The sequence below is a fragment of the Myxine glutinosa genome, chromosome 5 (assembly GCF_964187855.1).
Source record: "Myxine glutinosa chromosome 5, kmMyxGlut1.1, whole genome shotgun sequence".
In the NCBI taxonomy this organism is placed as follows: Eukaryota; Metazoa; Chordata; class Myxini; order Myxiniformes; family Myxinidae; genus Myxine; species Myxine glutinosa.
In genome coordinates this window covers 162613267-162633958 of record NC_136265.1, presented here as the reverse complement: position 1 = coordinate 162633958, position 20692 = coordinate 162613267, and the positions used below count along the sequence as shown (strand labels likewise).

At 37.8% G+C, this 20692-nt stretch overlaps 1 protein-coding gene across 1 annotated transcript in view; it reads right to left on the bottom strand.

Moving 5' to 3' along the window:
* The window catches only part of TRRAP (transformation/transcription domain associated protein), a gene marked incomplete in the record, with an annotated part of 152508 nt that overhangs the window by 104725 nt on the left and 27091 nt on the right, over nucleotides 1-20692 (bottom strand). The window contains 6 exon segments of the mRNA XM_078778972.1: nucleotides 17543-17799; nucleotides 18072-18237; nucleotides 18445-18636; nucleotides 19279-19473; nucleotides 19834-19928; nucleotides 20186-20531. Of these exon segments, the coding sequence (XP_078635098.1) occupies nucleotides 17543-17799; nucleotides 18072-18237; nucleotides 18445-18636; nucleotides 19279-19473; nucleotides 19834-19928; nucleotides 20186-20531 (1251 nt within the window).

Sequence of the window (20692 nt, the reverse complement as noted above, 5' to 3'; positions counted from 1 at the left end):
AAGTTTCGGGAATTGAGTGGCGTGCTGATGATGAGGGGAGTGTCGTTGAAGCTGAAGGGAAAGGTGTATGCTGCATGTGTGAGAAGTGTTATGATTTATGGGAGCGAGACATGGGTAATGAACGTAGAGCAGCAACGAAGGTTGGAAAGGGTGGAAATGCGAATGGTTCGACGGATGTGCGGAGTATCGTTGAGAGAGAGGAAGACAAATGATAAATTGCGAAAGATGATGGGAATAGAGCCTGTGATTGATGCTGTGAAGAGGAACAGGTTGAGATGGTTTGGTCATGTGTTGAGGAAGGATGAAAGTGACTGGTTGAGAAGAGTGATGGAAATGAATGTAGAAGGAAGTAGAAGACGGGGAAGACCGAGAAAGACTTGGCTCAAGATGGTGGAAGAAGAAATGCGGGCAAGGGGGTTAACAAGGAGAGATGCAGAAAATAGGGCAAAATGGAGAAGATTGTCATGGGGACCGCAAGGCTAACCCCCGCTCTAGCAGGGAAAATGGCCTTTAAAATGCATGTTGTTGTTGTTGTTGTCTCATACAAATAACCACATTATAAATTTTTAGTTTTTTACAATATTTAGTAAGTTCTATATTTGACGTTGTATTCTTTCCAAATTGTTTAAACCATTTATCCATTTATTTATGAGAAAGATATAACCCATTACCCCTTTTAGTTAGTTTAACACCCGCTTGAGCGATAGAGGAAAGCATATCTCCAACTAACAATCTAGCTTTATCAGGTAGACTTTCAAGTTTTTGAGCAAAATCCACAATTACACCACTTCCACTAATTTGTTTCTCCATCTCCTTGTTATGTCTTTCCAATTCTTTTTGAGCTTTTAGTTGTGCCTTCCTTTCGTTAGCAGTTTTTACCGCTGCTGAAATACCACCAGTCAATGCTCCCGCCGCACTTAAACCAGCAAATAAAGGAATTAGAAATGGGAGAAATCCTCCCTCTTGTATTGAATATTTCTTTAACATAGGTTTTGTCATTTTAATTTTAAGTGAACCAGCATCATTTAGTGTTTTTACCTGCTCTCTTGTGAGTAAAACATCAATTCTTACTGCTCCTTTTCTTTGAATTGTATTAACGTTAATAATACAAGGCTTTTGATTTTGAATACAAGATGTTAATTTATTAAGATTGATTTGATTAACATATACCAGTTCTTTCCTACTCATTTATTTATGAGAAAAAACCTATGTGATATTAATCATAACACCATTATCTGTATTAATCTGTAATTCTGTTTCCTCCAAAAGCAAACAATAAGCATCAACTTCTTCATTCTCTCCTCTTTCAATGTATAGAGAAGTATCCACTCTATTAGACTTTATAGTTTCCTTTTGAGAACTCAGGTCAATTGCGTAGATGGTATAAAGTTTTTGAAACGCAACCATATCCAAAATAGGTTCATTATTACCGTTGCTTTCACACACCTTTTGGTAAGACTTGTAGGCTTCCGCATAATCATTTTTTTCCCAATGAATTTCCAATCTATCTCGCGGATAAAATGTTCCATCAAGAGAAACCCGAAGTTGTTTCACCTTAGCATTATCACTCAGCGCATTATTCTTATCAGTACCCTCCTCTCCATCTGGTTTCTTAAAAATGAGCCATAGGTATCGTGGCTTTCCTTCAAGAACACCCAAATTCCAAGTGTAGGTAGTGTGTTCCAGTTTAACGTGTTGACATCTTCTTTTAAGGTATGATACATTTAGCGGTTTCTTTGAGTTAAGTCTTCTATTTAACATCTCTTCCGTTTTAAGATTAGGAGTATATTCACTAATATACCAACACAAATCATTAATAACAAATTTATTATTGTCGCCAAAAGCATTTTCAACCCCAAAAAGCAATCTATTTACATTATCATTCCTTTGTAGTTGAAATCTAATTTTAAGACCATACAAAACTTTATCATAATCACAAAATCCAAATATACCTTTCAGAGGTACTGCTACGGTAAAACTATTCTCTGCTTTTGTATCATCATTATACATTGACTTCCTTTGACTATAACCAGGGTCAGCATTTGTTCCCGTTGACATATCAGGAATAAAACCTTCAACAGCTCCCTTACCCATTCTATCACTAAACGAATATAGTGTAAATTTCATCATTTCAGATATAGCAGAGACATAATCAACCGCTTCAACCTCTTGTGTTCCAATATACAGGCGGACACTATCAAACATTTTCCAGAAGAAATCATTTATGAGTGTAGCATTAGTATTATTCGCAGCCTTAGTGAATTTAAATTTACACAGCAAGAAACTATCAGCTATATTCAAGTAAGTTTGTTGATTATTTATTTCAAAACTTTTTGTTCCGTTTGAATTCCAGTCTGTTCCTGTTATAGCATTTACCTTAAAATAGTCTTCCTTTTTAGTAGAGTTTGAAATGATAATCGTATCATCCAAATCATAGATACTGTTGCGGATATGGCATTTGGCCTCCATATCCGCTTGTAAATATTCCCCTATTTCTCCAATACTCCCCAACTATCCCCAATCCCCCATTCCCTAGTCCCATTGCCTGTAAATAACACTCTGTAGAACCGACCTTCCCCTTTTTCCCCCATTAAATGTCGTGCCCAGGTCCACCGCATCTCACGTAGACAACTTTCGGACATCTTGCTAGTTATTCTTAGTCTATGTCAGTTAAGGACTCGTTTCCATTAATTCTGACTCTTCGTTGCACCAGAATGTGATCGTATGGCACCAGTAGTGAGTTTAGGACCTCCCCATACCTCCTCCCATCTTCCCCATGAAACAACAACCACAACAACTACAACAACAACTACAACAACAACTACAACAACAACTACAACAACAACTACAACAACAGAAGGGCGCGGCGCGGCGCGGGGAGTGTGCGTCCTCACTCCGGCTCGGTTAGCCGCCATTGCCCATGCGCTCCACGGGGTTACCACGAAGGGGCTGGCTGTCAGCTCCTCGTCAGGGGCGGAGCCCAGTAACCCCCCGCAGCCAGTGAGAAGCGGCGGGCCGATTCCATCTGGGGCGGAGCTAACGAGCCGAGGGCGTGTCACTCCCCGCCGGATATACGCAGCGACTTACCGGATGTGAGGTCAGATGCGCCCCGAGCTTGAAGAAGAGACAAGTCGCGACCTCCGAGCGCTGAGCGACCTCCCCGCATCTACCGGACCGGGTCGATTCTGTCCCTGAGCCAAGGTGCACCTTGAGCCATCGACTACCCGCTTTCCTTGCCATCAATCCCCGTGTGAGTCAGTTTTGTCCTGTTTATCTGTCGTCTGTCAGGGCTATTATAAGACCGTAATTAAGTGCCTATCTTACTATGCTGTCTCTCTCATCCCTGTAATCTGACCTTCCGCAATATTATAACCTCCTCCGGAGGTCTTGAGAACTGAACCCTTGGTGTCGTGTCATTTTAACCCAGCCGTTGTGTCCTTTTCCTCAATTGATTTAGCGTAGCGCGACTCGGCCAACGTTCGAGTATAATCGGGTAACTTGTGCAGACGCGGCCATACCAAACCGCTCGGTAAACTAACATCCACAACCGCGTCTGTAACAATACTATCAATCGCTTCCATACTTGTATTTATATAGCATTAAAATCGTTGAAACCCTGACCCAAGTATTTTAATGATTTTTTGTCGTTCTTGTGAAGATAGTTGAGTTTTACCTTTTTTAATTTCTTTGATTGCTTGTAATTTATGAGACTCCTTTTGAGCATCTTTTATACTCTTTATAGCACCCGCAACTGAGCCCACGGCTGAAGCAGTTGAACCAATTAGGTCTTTATGTTTAAGGATGGTTGAACCAATACCCATTAGAGTATCAATTATCCCATCTCCTTTATTTCTAAATTGATGTCCCACACCCCGTTGTCTCTTTGGTTTATAGTATCCTCTACCAAGAAACATACCTTCACCCTTATAATATGGTGAAAGGAACATCCCATCCCCTGTAATTATTTTATATTTTCCCAACTCGTGTTTTCTCACAATAACCATTATTTATTTATTGAAAAACTTCACGTAGGTGAATTCTGATGGATATAATTTCATCATTAAAGGATATCATACGATTATCTTGGTCGGTTATCCTAAAATTTACTCTGTATATGGTTTTTCCTGACACAGGTAAATAGACAAAATTTTTTGGTTCCATATTAAATTTATAACCAATCGGGGTTGAGTATGCACTGAATGAAAATATTGTATTTGTTCTTATTCCATCGTTATAAGCACCATCAATCAAATCACAATGAATTAATACTGAATTTATACCGGAGGATATTTGAATGACATTATCACTGTAAGACGTCCCATTAGTTTCAATCTTTTTAGAAGAGAACCCCAATAGCTCTCTGAACGAATTTTCAATCGTGAAATCAACTTTATAATTATTTTTAAGTTTAATAGTTGATTTTGAAGTGTGTTTTTGAATATCTATTACAATATTTTTTGGTTCATCACCTTTTTCTTTCATAAGGAGAGAGACTTCTGAAGATATTTGAGAAATCTCGTAAGCACCGGGTGAAACGGTTATAGTTTTATATCCACTTCCTGGATTATAACTAAACTTGTTGTTTTTCTCTGTGATATTAAAAAGGGTATTGTAAGTCTCTATTGACAACCAAGAAGCCTCATATTCTTTTGTGGGGTCAAGTTGTAGTGGGTAAGGGAATGAAGCTGTGTAATCACTCGTTGTGAAATTAAAACTAAGAATTGTGCTTCTCATCTTATTTAATATCTCATAAAATATCTTTGTATTGACATTTATTAATTATTTTCATATTCATCAACTGATCTAAAATGGCGGATGCTTCATTAAAACAATTGTTGTTTCCAGCCTTCTTACTACCTAACAACAATAATAACCTATTAACTAATTGTGATGGGTCATTTGGAAGAAAACTAACACCCGAACCAAGCTTACTTAAAGCATCAATAATATGTTTCTCCTTTTCATTCTTCTTACTTTTACCAGCAACAGAAACTCCATAATCAAGTGCGTTTAGCAACTCAATATACTCTCTATCTTCCTCTCTTTCCATATCAAGCGGTTCATCAAAATAAGGTGAATTAGCATGTCCATCTTTTGTTAGAAGAAACATTAATCTTGGGGTTAATTCAACATTTGGTTGGTCAGAACTTAAGAACACCAATTTATCATTAAATATCAATAACTTTTCTTTCACAAGATGGAACTGTGCTGGTTCTTCTGTTGGAATGAGACCTGCTCTGGTTTTTGAACCCTTCAAATATTCATTGTTTTGAAGAGCTTCTACAATATAATTGGAAAGTTTATTTACCTTCTCAAGATGCCGAAATAATCCTTCATCATCATATTCTAATTCTCCAAGTTCTTGCTCTGTCATTTGACTAAAATCTTTGAGCATTTGAAGTTTTTTCGGAGTAAATTCTACCGTGGGAACTGTAGGTGAAATCGTTTGTTGAGTTTTTAAAAGTGGTTTAAAAAATTTCTCTTGTTTTCTTTCAAAGGCTTCTTCACCAGTTAGTTTCTGTCTCCTTTTCTTCTTTATGTCTTCCTGTTGCTTTACAACTTTTGAAACCAACTCTTGATGTTCTTTAAACTTTCTTACTCTTTCTTCGGTATTCATTTTCTGTATTTATTTATTGAAAAATATCATTTAGTATCTCATCTTGTTTCACAACAATATATTTATATTTTCCAATCGTGTGTTTCATATTATTTTCAAATTCCTTCTTACTACATAATGTAGAACAATTATCTCTCCAAAAATTATTTGTATCTATTGAATTTAACTTAAATAAAATAAAAGTATTAGCATTGTTTCTTATTGAGTGCCGAGGGAGTTGAAAATATGACTGACTAAGATAAATACAATTACAAGAAGAATGTCTCCCTCTTGTATAGTAGCTATCCATTACTGTTTGGTTTCTCTCATTAACACAATCATCAAAGATAACGAGGTTCTTTTTTGATTTATCTAAATCTTGAGGTGAAGGTATATCATCTGTATTATCACTGAGAATACAAGTTATGGGTTTTGGTTTTGATTTTGATTTCTGTGTATCACAAAATAATTGTATTATATCATCAATATTATAATCATTTAGTTTGTTTTGAAGTTTAAATAAACCGATAATGTCTTCCTTTTTAAGACCCGCATTAAAACCCTGTGAGAGTAGTTGATACTCGGGTTGAAAACTTGACTTTGTAAAAATTATTAAATTATCATAATCTAAAAAATTAGGACTAAGGAGCATCTTTAAAAGTAAACAGGTTTTTCCACATCCGCTTGAACCGACTATTAGACATCTCAATGAATTTGGAAGATTTTTATGGTTATTAAATTTTATCTTATTTTCCCAAACGGGTAAAAAATCATTCATTTATATATTTGGAAAACAAGTCATCTAACTTTTTTTGAGTTTTTTGAGAAACTCTATATTTTATCCTGAGTTCAGGTTTAATTTCAAAATAATCCATTATTTTGTTTATATAGTATCTTGTATTAACATTTCCATTAAAATTATTTTGAATAATAAATATCATTAAACCCTTATACATTTCCTCAATACAAATAGTCTCTTCCCTTGTAAGAAATGGTGTATTATCACCATAATACTTAACATTCATCTCTCTTATTAATCTTGTAAAGTAATTCATTTTTGGTTCTAATTTAAAAGAGTTATATATTTTTCTATATTTTTTATTATCATTAATTAAAATTAAATCACAGAAAATACATTGTTTATATGAACCCTCATTATTAAGCCCTATTCTACCACAATGGTGGCAGATTTCTAATTTATCATATGGAGAGTCTGGAAATTCTAAATATCCTTCAGAATTTATCATATTTATAAAGTAAAATTATACTTAAAACAAAGTGCCTTTTTTAGAGGCTTTTTTAAAGATGAAACTGTGCTTAAAGTAAAACACAAAAGACAAATTTCAATCAATCTCTACTTCGGTGGAAGATATAGAAAAATATGTCAAAGATGTTAAATTGAACAAAGATAAATATGGAAATTTTTGGATTAAACCCATAATGGAGAATAACATGTGTCCTTTTATTAAATTTACGGGACAAGCTATGTTAATTAATAACTCTATTAAAGTAAATTTGACAAAAGTTTCTCCACTACTACTAACAATTTACTCAAAGCTTGAAAAGGTCATTGATAAAGAAGCTTTGAAAATGAATGATAAGACCATCAACGATTCGAGAGGAAACATTTGTATATTCTTTAATAGACCCAAAGATGTGGGTGAAATTAATAATATGAATATTAGTGGTGAACTATCATTCCGTACTCTGATTATTAGAGATTATTTGAAAATAACATTTAATGTAAAAAATATTGTGGTTATTAGTTCTAATGAAAGAAAATATATAGATATTGATGGAAGTTTAATGGTATGTAAATGAGTGATATTAACAGTCAATACTCTGAGAGTTATTATACTGAGAGTCTAGGATCTGAAGATAGTTATGATACTAATAGTTTGTGTTCAAATGATAGTTATGAGAGTAGCTTTATTGATGACTCAGATAGTGAAATTGAAATTGATGAACTAGAGTATCTAAACTTTCTGGCTAATACATAGACACTTTACTTTAAGTAAAGTTATATACATAAAACGTGTTGAAAAGCTCAAAGGTGTTTTACTTTAAGTAAAGTTATATACATAAAACGAGTTGAAAAGCTCAAAGGTGTTTTACTTTAAGTAAAGTTATATACATAAAACGAGTTGAAAAGCTCAAAGGTGTTTTACTTTAAGTAAAGTTATATACATAAAATGAGTTGAAAAGCTCAAAGGTGTTTTACTTTAAGTAAAGTTATATACATAAAACGAGTTGAAAAGCTCAAAGGTGTTTTACTTTAAGTAAAGTTATATACATAAAACGAGTTGAAAAGCTCAAAGGTGTTTTACTTTAAGTAAAGTTATATACATAAAACGAGTTGAAAAGCTCAAAGGTGTTTTACTTTAAGCACAGTTTCATCTTTTTAAAAGCCTCTAAAAAAGGCACTTTGTTTTAAGTATAATTTTACTATATAAATAAATATGATCAAAGCAACGTATTGCGACGTTTGTGAACAAGAATATAAACAATACAAAAGACACCTTAAAACTAACAAACACACATTTAATCTACTTCACCTACTATCTCCTATTCAGAAGGAAACAAAACACTGTTCTGCATGTAATAAAAATATCCTCAAGAAAGGCTTCGAAATACATCTTAAAACAATTCTACATTTATCAAATTTTATCACAACTAAAAACTCTGATGGCGCATTCAAAGGACATATTAAAATAAGAGTCTTTAACTTCAAACCTCCTGAACCAGAGTCTATAGTTGATGCTGTAGAAATGGTTAAACCTGCTGTTCAAACGTTGATTGAAAAAACACGAAAAGAAATGAAACCACTTAAATTTTATATGGGAGTAAAATTAGAAATGACAAAGGACGAAGGAGTTATAGATACACCATACATGAGAACTGAGCCACACTTTATATCTTCATATCAAGATTTTAAAACATCAGGAGTCTATGATGAACTTATTAAACAAGAGCAAGATGTGGATAATTCAATCGTAGGAAGTGGATTCAATATAGGAAAAATTATTTACATAGACATTCATATTCTTAAATCAGATCCTCTAAAAGCTTCTTCCTACATTGATTTACCCAGTGTTATCAAAAATAGAAAAGCAGTTATCAATATCAAAAATAAAGACAATAAATGTTTTCTCTGGTCTATTCTAGCACACTTACATCCTCCACATTTTCATGATGAAAGAGTATCTCATTATAAAAAATATGAGAATACATTAAATACGAAAGATCTAAAGTTTCCGATGGTTTTAAATGATATTCCTAAATTTGAAAAGATAAATAATTTATCAGTTAATGTTTATGGTCTAACAGAAACAAACAGCATTCAGGTTTTAAAGCTTTCTGACAATTGTAACCAAACTCATATTAATCTTCTATATTTTAATTCAGAGGAAAATTCACATTATACATACATTAAAGATACTAGGGCATGCCCGTACTATATATATATCTAAAATTATATCCCCCCCCTCTATTTACATGAAATGGTTTGGTCCATGAAATGTTTTGGTTCATTCGCAACGCCAAAGCGAACGGCGAACGCTTTACATGAAATGGTTTGGTCCATGAAATGTTTTGGTCCATTCGCAACGCCAAAGCGAACGGCGAACGGCTTGCGAGTACAGTGACAATCCCCCCCCCCCCCCCCCCCTCTATTTACATGAAATGGTTTTAATTAGTTTTAAAACATAGTTTAACGCCAACATAGCGGCAACATAGTTTGCCAACGTGAAATAAATGAATACGCTCTCAAATGTGCCGTCCGAGGCAGAGTGTGTTCGCCACGTTCGGCACACGCGATAGCTCGCTGCTCTCTGATTGGTTGAATCGTTTTTTGGACATAGCTCGGTAAGTAATTGTCCGATTAATATGAAACCTTGAAAAGGCACATCCTCGGGTCCCCAGCAATATACCTGGCAAGTTTAAAGTATATCGGACCCGTGGTTGTCGAGAAACAGCGGTCACAGACAAACAAACAAACAAACAAACAAACACACATACAGAGATTACTGGAATTATAGATAGATTGCTAAATTAATAAAACCACAAGTATGTAAAAGAACAAATAAAATATATATTTGTTTGTGTTGTCTTAACTTCTTCCATACACAAGAAAGATTAGATAAACATTCAAATTATTGTGGTGAACATAAATCAACGGTAATCAATATGCCTAAAGAAGGCTCAAATATCACATTCAAAGATGAAAAGAAAAAGATCAAACATCCATTTGTTATATATGCTGATTTTGAAAGTATTCTAGAAAAAATAGATACTGCTTCTCCAGATCCAAAAGAATCATACACAAATAAATATCAAAAACATACTCCTTGCGGTTTTTGTTATTATATCAAATCATCCGTTGGTGATAAATATAACAAGTTAGAGGAGTATAGAGGCTCAAATACCCCAGAGGAGTTTGTGAAACGACTAGAAAAAGACTGTGTCCGATTAACCAAGATAATGAGAGAAACTAATAAACCAATGTCCTTGACGAGTGAACAGAAAAGGGAATTTAGAAAAAACAATGTTTGTCATATTTGTGAGGAAAAAATTGGTGAAGGTCTAAAGGTTAGAGATCATTGTCATCTCACTGGTAAATATAGAGGTCCAGCTCATCAAAGTTGTAATATTAATTATCAACTCCCCTCTTTCATTCCTGTCTTTCTTCATAACAATGCTCATTATGATACGCATCTATTTATTAATGAACTTTCAAAGACATCTGGACACATTTCAGCAATTCCTAACACAGATCAGAAATACATTTCATTCACAAAAACAATTCACACATCTCCTATTACTCATATCAGATTTCTTGATACATTTAAATTCATGGCAAGTCCATTGGCTAACTTGGTTCAAAATCTAAAAGAGTTTCCATGTCTTTCAGAGTATTTTTCAGATAAAGATTTTCTAACACAAAAGGGAATTTACCCCTACTAGGGCATGCCCGTACTATATCTATATCTAAAATTATATCCCCCCCCTCTATTTACATGAAATGGTTTGGTCCAAAGCGAACGGCTTGCGAGTGGTGACAATCCCCCCCCTCTATTTACATGCAATGGTTTGGTCCAAAGCGAACGGCTTCCGGAGTTTGGTAAAGAAATCGCCATCGCGTGCACAAACGCGCAGGAAAGCGAATGAATCGCAAATTCGTTTTTATTAGTTGTAAAACATAGTTTAACGCCAACATAGTTTGCAAACGTGAAATAAATGAATACGCTCTCAAATGTGCCATCCGAGGCAGAGTGTGCCCGCCACGTTCGGCACACGCGATCGTTCGCTGCTCTCTGATTGGTTGAATCGTTTTTTGGACATAGCTCGGTAAGTAATTGTCCGATTAATATGAAACCTTGAAAAGGCACATCCTCGGGTCCCCAGCAATATACCTGGCAAGTGAAAAGTATATCGGACCCGTGGTTGTCGAGAAACAGCGGTCACAGACAGACAAACGTACAAACGTACAAACGTACAGACAGAGATTACTGGAATTATAGATAGATGACTATATGGACTCATTTGAGAGATTCAATGAAACACAACTTCCTTTAAAAGAAAATTTCGATAACAAATTAAACAACAGTCATATATCTGATAAAGATTATGTACACGCACAAAATGTTTGGGAAAAATATAACATCAAGAATCTTGGCGAGTATCACGATTTGTTTCTCAAAACTGATGTGCTTTTATTGGCCGATGTATTTGAAGCCTTTAGATCTGTTTGTCGCACTGGATATGGATTGGATCCTGCTCACTACTACACAGCACCTGGATTGGCTTGGAGCGCGATGTTGAAAATGACAAAACAAGTTTGGATTTGATAACCGATGTCGATATGCTTTTGATGATTGAAAAGGCAAAAAGAGGTGGAATTTCACAAGTATGCTCGAGCAGATACGCAAAAGCAAATAACAAATATCTTCCAAATTATGATTCAACGAAAGAGAGTTCTTACTTGATGTACTACGACGCAAACAACTTGTATGGCTGGGCAATGTCTCAAGCTCTTCCTTATGGGAAACTAAGATGGGTAAAGGAAAAAGACTACACAAAGGTTTTACAAGATGTATGTATCTCTACACAAAAAGAATTGGATGATTCAAAGGTTGGTTATTATTTTGAGGTCGATTTAAAATATCCTGAAGAACTTCATATCAAACATAAAGATCTTCCATTTGCTTGTGAGAAAGAAAGTCCAAAGAAAGAATGGTTGAGTGATTATCAACGATCGTTTGATATAGGTGAATCAACAGAAAAATTACTTACTACATTATATAACAAGAAAAATTATGTACTACACCAAAGAAATTTGCGACAATATTTATCAAAAGGTCTAAGAGTAGAGAAGATCCACAGGGTTCTAAAGTTCAATCAAAGTCATTGGTTAAAGGGGTATATTGATTTTAATACACAAAGAAGAACAGAGTCAAAAACAGATTTTGAGAAAGACTTTTATAAATTGATGAATAATGCGGTCTTTGGTAAGACCATGGAGAATGTGAGGAAAAGACAAAATATCAGACTAGCAACATCTTGGGAACAAGCATCAAAATTAATTAATAGACCGAGTTTTACTAGAGCTGAGGTCTTTACTGAGAACTTTTGTGCGATCCATTTGGTTAAAGAGAGTATTGAAATGGACAAACCTATTTACATTGGAACATCAATTCTTGACTTGTCAAAGTCATTAATGTATGATTACTTTTATATTAATCTAAAATCAAAGTATAAGGATAATGTGTCATTGTTGTATATGGATACTGATAGTTTTATTTTGAAAATTAATACTGATGATGTTTATTCAGACATGAAAAAGGACATTAATATCTATGATACAAGTAATTACAGTCCAGAGAGTGAGTTGTTCTCTTCTAAAAATAAAAAGGTGATTGGAAAGTTCAAGGATGAATTGGGAGGAAATGTTATGAGTGAATTTGTGGGATTGAGGTCGAAGGCTTATGCTTATAAATACATTGTGAATAACGTTGAAAAGACTGATAAGAAGTTAAAAGGTGTAAAGAAAAATGTCATTAAAGAAACAATAAACTTTAAGGATTATTATAACTGTTTAACAACAAAGAAAGAAGAGTTTAGAAAGATTAATGGAAGAAGAAGTTATAAACATCAATTATATTCAGAAGAGGTGAATAAGAAAGCATTGGGGGCTTTTGATGATAAGAGGTTTATTTTAGAAAATGGAATTGATAGTCTCCCTTATGGTTATATAAGTATATATGATCACCTTATGGTTAAAGTAGAAGACGGGGAAGACCGAGAAAGACTTGGCTAAAGATGGTGGAAGAAGAAATGCGGGCAAGGGGGTTAACAAGGAGAGATGCAGAAAATAGGGCAAAATGGAGAAGATTGTCATGGGGACCGCAAGGCTAACCCCCGCTCTAGCAGGGAAAATGGCCTTTAAAATGCATGTTGTTGTTGTTGTTGTATGGTTATTTAAGTATATAAGTGATAAGATATATAAGTGATAAGATATATAAGTGATAAGATATAAGTGATAACTGATAAGATATATAAGTGATAAGATATATAAGTGATAAGATATATATAAGTGATAAGATATATATAAGTGATAAGATATATACAAGTGATAAGTTAAAAAGGGGGGTTAGGGATTTTAACGGGCTACCACCACCTTTTTTCTATTATATAAATGATAGAACCAAGTATCAACCAGACTAAAGAGTGGAGGTGTAATCAACCTTGGTATATAAATGGAAAACACAACGAATGTGAAAAATATCAGATTCAAGAGGTTGAGAGAATCACTGGTCAGAAGGTTCTCAAGACGGATAAACGTATTCATTTGTTAAGTGGGGTAATGGAGGGCGGGAAGAAAAATATATTAGAGTGGAGTGAGAACTTTAATGGTTATCAATCGGATAATAAATATTATAATTTTAAAATGGTATGTGGGAGAGGAGGAGGTCAAACAAGAACCCTCCGTGAAACATACCACTTTATACTTTCACAACAAAAGGTTAAGGAACCTGTATACTTTATAAATATACTTGATGGGGATGAGTTCTATAGGAGAATGGAACTCTTTAAAAAGTTAGAAAGAGATAATATATTTATAGGCTAATTAGTAGAGTGGTCTAAGGAACTACATTAAGGGGCTCGTGGGGGGAATAGGGTAAAAATTACATGTAAGTGAGAAGGATCATAGGTTCATAAGGCTAGAAGGATTATAGATTCATAAAGGAAGAAAATCATAGGTTCATAAGGTGAGAAGGATTATAGGTTCATAAGGTGAGAAGGATTATAGGTCCATAAGGCGAGAAGGATTATAGGTTCATAAGGTGAGAAGGATTATAGGTCCATAAGGCGAGAAGGATTATAGGTTCATAAGGTGAGAAGGATTATAGGTTCATAGAGGGAGAAATAGAGGTGTTTATGATTTTTGAAAAAGACATGGGGGTAAATGACATTAGATAGGGATTTCCCATGTTAAACGGAGGTGTCCCAGAAGCAACATTTATCACCTACTATCCTCCCACCCATGGAACACAGAATGTTGTGGAGTGGCAATTGCTTTGAAACACTTTGCCTTCTCTTCGAGGAAAGCAAACCCAACCGAAGGCAATGTTAGATAATAATTCCACAAAGACTGCAACAAATGTGTGTCCACTTTCAGAAGAGCCAGAAATCAACATCTGTCCAACCTCAAGATTGAACTTTTAAACTTGTCTCACACCTCTAAAATCTGGTGGTGCCTTCTCATGTTTATCTCTGGGGTATTCTCTCCGTGCATCTCTTCCCTCACTTCAAATGGCACCACAGGCAACTCTGCTCATGAAAAGGCAGAATGCTTCAATTCGGCGTTTCCTTCCAAATATTGTGTCCCCATCCCCTCACTCTGTGTCCACCATACCCAGAAACACCAAACTGCTCCTGGACTCTGTGTACTTTGCACCTGAGAAGGTGGAGAAGTTTCTGCCAACAGTTGCAACAGTTTCTGCCGATGGCATCACCTCACAAGTCTTTTAAAAACCTGCTCTTGCACATCCTCTTTCCGCTCTTTCTTTCACCCTATCATTTTGCCTCGATCAGTTTCCATCTGCTTGGAAATCAGCCAACATCACCACATTAAATGAAAGGTGCAAAAACAGATCCCCTTAACTAGACCAATGAGTTTACTTCTAATCATCAGCAACGTCATGGAATCAATCATTGCAATTGACACAAAATCCTTCCTTTTCTCCAACAACCTCATCTCAGATCATCAATTTGGTTTCAATCCAGGTCATTCCACTTTGGACATGCGGCTTCTACTCTCCCAACAATGGATGGAGGCCATCAATATCAGACATGAGATCAGGTCCATCTCTCGAGACATATCTCATGCTTTCAATACAGTCTGGCACTCCACTTTACTCTCCAAACACTGCCAATGCATCCAAGGCCAGCTCTGCACTTGGCCGACTGACTTCTTCGACTCTCGTAGGCAATGTGTGGCTCTCAACTGTACACTTGAAAACTCCTGTCCACCTACAAGGCCTTAATCCAAAGCTTGATGCAGTACTGCTCTCCCTTTTGGGCTGATGCTCCTGCCTCACACCTTTCTCAGCTTGACGCTGTGGAAATCAAGTCCTTCAAGATCATTGTAATCCAGTCGAACCCAGCTGCTGCTGGACTCTGTGTCCTTCTCTCCTGACAAGGTGGAGAAGTTTCTGTCAAACTTCGATTCTGATTCTGCAACTGGACTAGACGGCATCAACCCATGGGCCCTAAAATCCTGCTCTGCTGCTCTATCACACCGACTCTCTCTCTGTTCTCTTCACCCTCTCTTTTGCTCAAGGTCATCTACCAACTGCTTGGAAATCAGCCAACATCACCGCTTTACATAAAAAGGTGCAAAAACGGATCCTTGCAACTATAGACCAATCAGCCTGCTCCCAATAATCAGCAAGGTCATGGAATCCATCATTGCTTCGGATATCAAATCTTTCTTCTCCAATGGCTTGATCTCTGATCATCAATTTCGATTCAGACCAGGTCATTCTACTCTGGACATGCTGCTTCTGCTGTCTCAATAATAGATAGATGCACTCAACGCGAAACAGGAAATCAGAGCAGTCTCCCTTGACATATCTCATGCCTTCGATACGGTCTGGCACCCCGCTCTGCTCACCAAACTCTCCTCCTATGGTATCCATGGAAATCTCCACGCAGGGCTTGTGGACTTCCTTTCCGGTCACAGTCAATGTGTGGTCCTGAATGGAATTCCCTCATCTCCCCTTCCTTCTGTTCTGGGCCCTGTGCTTTTTTTGGTCTTCATCAATGATCTCTGACTCAATGGAAAATCCTCTCTTTCTCTTTGCTGATGACTCCACTCTCTGCCGCTCCATATCTCAACCCTCATATTGGCAGTCTGCAGCTTCCTCACTCTCTGCAGACCTGGATAAAACCACAAGTTGGTCAAACAAGTGGAACATGTCTTTCAATCCTGACAAATCTCACACTCTCACTGTATCTCTCCAAAAAGACCGTCTGGAAAACCTTCACATCTACTTTCTCAACAATCTTCTCCAAGAAGTTCTGTCACTAAAGCTTTTGGGTCTCACCATCAGCCATGATCTTTCCTGGGAAAACCACATTTCCAAGCTGGCCTCTAAAGCCAGTCGCCGACTGGGCATCCTACATCGTGCGAAGTCCTTCCTTGGCACACCTGAGCTCCTCACCACATACAAGGCTTTCATCCGCACCTTGATGGAATACTGCTCTCCCCTCTGGGCTGGTGCTCCTGCATCACACCAAGAAACCAAAGGTGTGAGGCAGGAGCACCAGCTGTAGAAACCTTCACACTGTAGAAACCAAAGCTTTCAGGATCATTGGTATCTCCCGCGATGAAGTAGATTCTGAGGGCCTTTCACTCACTCACCGAAGGCAGGTTGGTGGTCTTTCTGACTTCTACCGACACCTCTCTGGCCTAGCTCCCCCAGCTCTGTCTGTCCTGTGTCCCCCAAATATTCCTGCAGTACGCACAAGAACTGCCAGCAACCCTCTTCTGGTGAAACTGCCAAAATCAAGACTCTCTGCTCACCTTTACTCTTTTATTCCTTCTCTTTTCCCAACTCTGGAACAAACTCCCACACTCTCTTCAATCACACTCATCCCTCCAGGTCTTTAAAACAGCTGTTCACCACCATCTGTTATCTTCCCCCATCCAAAACCTTGATCTTTTCTACCCCTGTTAATACACCCCAATTCCACATCTTTCAATCTCCCACTTCATTCCTGAAATTGCTTGTAGTGCCAATTTGTTTTATACTGTGTACCGCTTCCTGGGATATTTATCTGGGATCATTCCAATTGCACTGGGCCATGGACTAACAACCAGGCCAAAGGCCTGAGGCCCGCCGATCTGCCGAACATAATAAAAATATTAAACCTGATGTACATACATGAAGCAAAATCATGCATACGGTTTATGTGCATACATATTGCAGCGTGGTTATATACCATGTCCATCTCTGTTTGCACTGGCCATGGACTAACAACCAAGTCAAAGGCTTGAGGCCGGCCAATCTGTGCTGCTTCAAGGGATGATGGCGCATGATTTTAATTGGGGTGTAGTCAGGCCAGCTGTCCAGCCAATGGGTGTAAAGCAGTGGGGTGGAGTCAGGGCAGCTGAAACCTGACATAACTCCATGTTCAGAAAGGGCATAACTCCATGAAAAATTGGGGAAACGAACCAAAAATCAAACTTTTTCTGTAACTTATCATAATAAAGCCATGTACCAAGTTTCAGTTCAATATACTAAAGGGTATGGAAAAAGTATAGAAAACCACAGGTGGGACGGACAGAAAGACAGAGACAGAGAGCAAACCTATAGTACCCTCCGGGTAGGGGACTAATAACAAATGGGATGGATGAAAGAAATGCTTAGATAGATTGTCTACCTGCATCAACTCTGCACGAACAGGCTGGATGTGATCGTACAAGAAGTCTGGCTGCAAGTTGTCTACACAGAGCTCCAGTGTGCGAAGGCCCTGACTGACAAGCGTCTGAGAGCCATTGAGGGCTGAGACAAGGGGATCCATGAGCATGGGCAGGTAAGGAAGCAGGGAGCTAAGGCGCACTGGTACAGTGAGGCAGAGCTCCACAAACAGGTCCTTCATGTACTGCTTGTGCAAGCCACTCTGCAACATATTCAGGCCTGTGTGACAACGGGACAAAGGCAGAACAAAACAATGTCAAAATGGGACTAAAATGAGAACAAGACAGTGGGAGAGAAAAGCAAGATAAAATGTTACTGATGGCTTGAGTTAAGTTGGACACCTCATCTGCAGCACACCATCAAAAAAGAGCCAATAGATTATTATCTTGATTAAAACTTCGTCCTCTCGACTTTGTATGATAAAATAAAAGATAAGTAAATGTGGGAGTTTGAAAGCAAAATAAGAAAGAAAAGGTCAGAGCACAGTCAACCTTGCAGCAAGTTGGGCAATAGTGGCAGGAATTCCTGATAAAGAAGGTCATGGCTGCCCCCGCCAATGGAGCGGAAAAGAGCACGCAATAACAGGAAGTAATTGTATGGTTCCTTCGCTCCCTGCGCCAGTTCCATGGCGCTTGTCACAATGCGGTGCAGGTGAGGCTAGGGTAAGATGGAGGGGGGAAAGAAAACGTGAAAATAACCTTTTGAGGCCAATGGAATCACTGTAATAAAAGGAAGAGAATAAGGGAGGGAAATAAAAGAATTGCATTGTAAAAGCAGACAACCGAAAGCAGCCAAAAATAAGCAATCGAGAAAACCCAATATGGACAAGTAACATTGAGAGAAAACCAACCCTGTCAATCTCACCTTTAACATTTGTTCATTCTCTGCAGCAAAGAGAGAGACAGAACCAAAGACAAGTTTGAAGAGCTTAAGACAGAGGTTAGAACGCTCCAGGTTGGAGCCCATCTCAGGTAGCCGCTCAAGCAGAAACTCCACCAGGATCGTAGCAAAAAGCGCTGACGTGCTAAGATTAGCCAGGAAAGAGTTGGCTACGATCTAGGGACACAAGACAGGAAGTATGTCCGTAAATGAAGAGGAAGACTTTGAGTTAGAAATTCTCTCTAGCATCTTGTAAAGCAAATCCTGAATTTAAGCCAGCCAATAGCTCCAGAATCTTGCTCAAGCTCAGAATCTTGGCAACTCATATACAAACTAGAAAGACACTCGGTAGAGCACATACCTCCACCAGGCTGAACAGTTTACGTATTGTATCCCAATGATAGGCCGGATCTAGATCCGGACCTCAACTAAACTCGAATCGGCTTGTCCTCGTCAACTACCTATCTCGTCAACCAAGTTTTGCAATAACCAGTCCATAACTTTTTGAAATGCAATGCTTAAATATAGTTTTTGGCCCCATCTCTCAATTGTGAAGAATCACTTTAAGAATGAAAAAAAATTCTCCTATCCAGATCTGGATCTTCACCAAAATCTAATCAATCCGTCTTTGTCACACACCCAACCTGTCCAGCAAGCTTCGTCTGAATCAGTCTTCAACTTTTTGAGATACCGTGCTCACAGACAAACAAACGGGTGAAAATATATCCGAAGTGGAAAACATAAGGTAACAAACAACTAAGTGGCAACAATGCAGGTACTCAAGCTGTATCACAAGCCAGCTGAAAATGGCCAAGAAACCTGAAGAGCGTAGTTCTTGGCAATGCGCTCCACCAAGTAAGGAACAGTAGTCTGAAAAATCTCCTTGAAAGTGAGAGGGTTCATCATCGTGAAGACCCCAGCAAAGTGCTCGAGGACCTCCTTCTCCTCCTTGATGCGCACTGTCTGGCAGTTAGCTGCACGAAGGTATGTCTGCCCATTTACACCCACCTGAACCTGTAATGAGGAAAAAAAAAAATCTTAGCAGTACAACATGGTCATGTTATGAAGGAAGCACAATGGACTGCAGATCTTCTGAAAAACAATAATCATCCACCTGTCGTCGTCATCATCATCATCACGTCTGGGTTCACCATCAAATGTCACATGGCCTTCTTTATTTAAACCTTTTATAAATCCCAAGAATGAATCTACTTCGTACAGACAAACTGTTTTTGTGCAAGGCTAACTACATACGAGTTGGATGTCTGAACACAAATTTATGCAGTATTATCAAATGTCTTTTTTATTTTTTTTATCAAATGTCTAAAAGAGTAATCAGTACAAGAGGTAGCAGAAAAACATTTTTAAACATACCTGATATATGTCAAGAGCTTGCATAGCATACTTCACCAATTTAATGAAGATTTGAGTCTCTTTTGGTTGAAACTGCTTGTGTACTGGTGTTGTATCTGTATGGTCATGGAACACCAAGTTAGTGAGGAAGAGAAAACAATGAGTACCAAGTAAAACAGCCACCTGTAAACTAAAACGCTACAATTTTATACCCAATTCTTTACTCGACTATAATGATGCTGAAATTGTTGATCGTTTAACACCAGTCACCAGTGACCAGTGACATACAAGATCTAGTCAACAAGTGGACCATTTTCATCCATAAAATCATTCCACTAAGCAGACACAAACTGACTCGGTACCAGGTACCCACCCCCAGGGGACTTGCAGGAACCGATGCCCCAAGTGATGGTCTTGACTCCGCAAACCAAAGTCTTCACGAGACCTCGGCAATCAGCCACGCAAAAGCTCTGTTTGTCCCCAGGCTCGGAAGTGGTGCGCTCAGTGCCGTGTCCCACTACTCCAGGCAAAGCAGTGGATGATGGGCCTGGAGTTGAGGGAGCCGGAAGAGCAGAAGTCGAGTTTGGAGTAGCGACCGACGTTGTGGAAGGTGGCAACATCTCAGATGACTGTGAGGAGAGCTCAGCCTGGGGCTTGCAGCGTTTGAATATCGCTGGCAACTGGTACTTGGCAATTGTGTGAAACTTCAGCACAAAAACCTGATAGGTGTTGTGTGGCAGAGTGGAAGAGAAAACAAGGAGTAAAGCACGACAATCATGCAATAGACTCATACACTTTTGTGCAACCACTGTGTTTGCAGCTCGGAATGACCTGAAGTCCCAAATCTCGAACAATTTAATGTTTCTTTCATTTTTTTTAT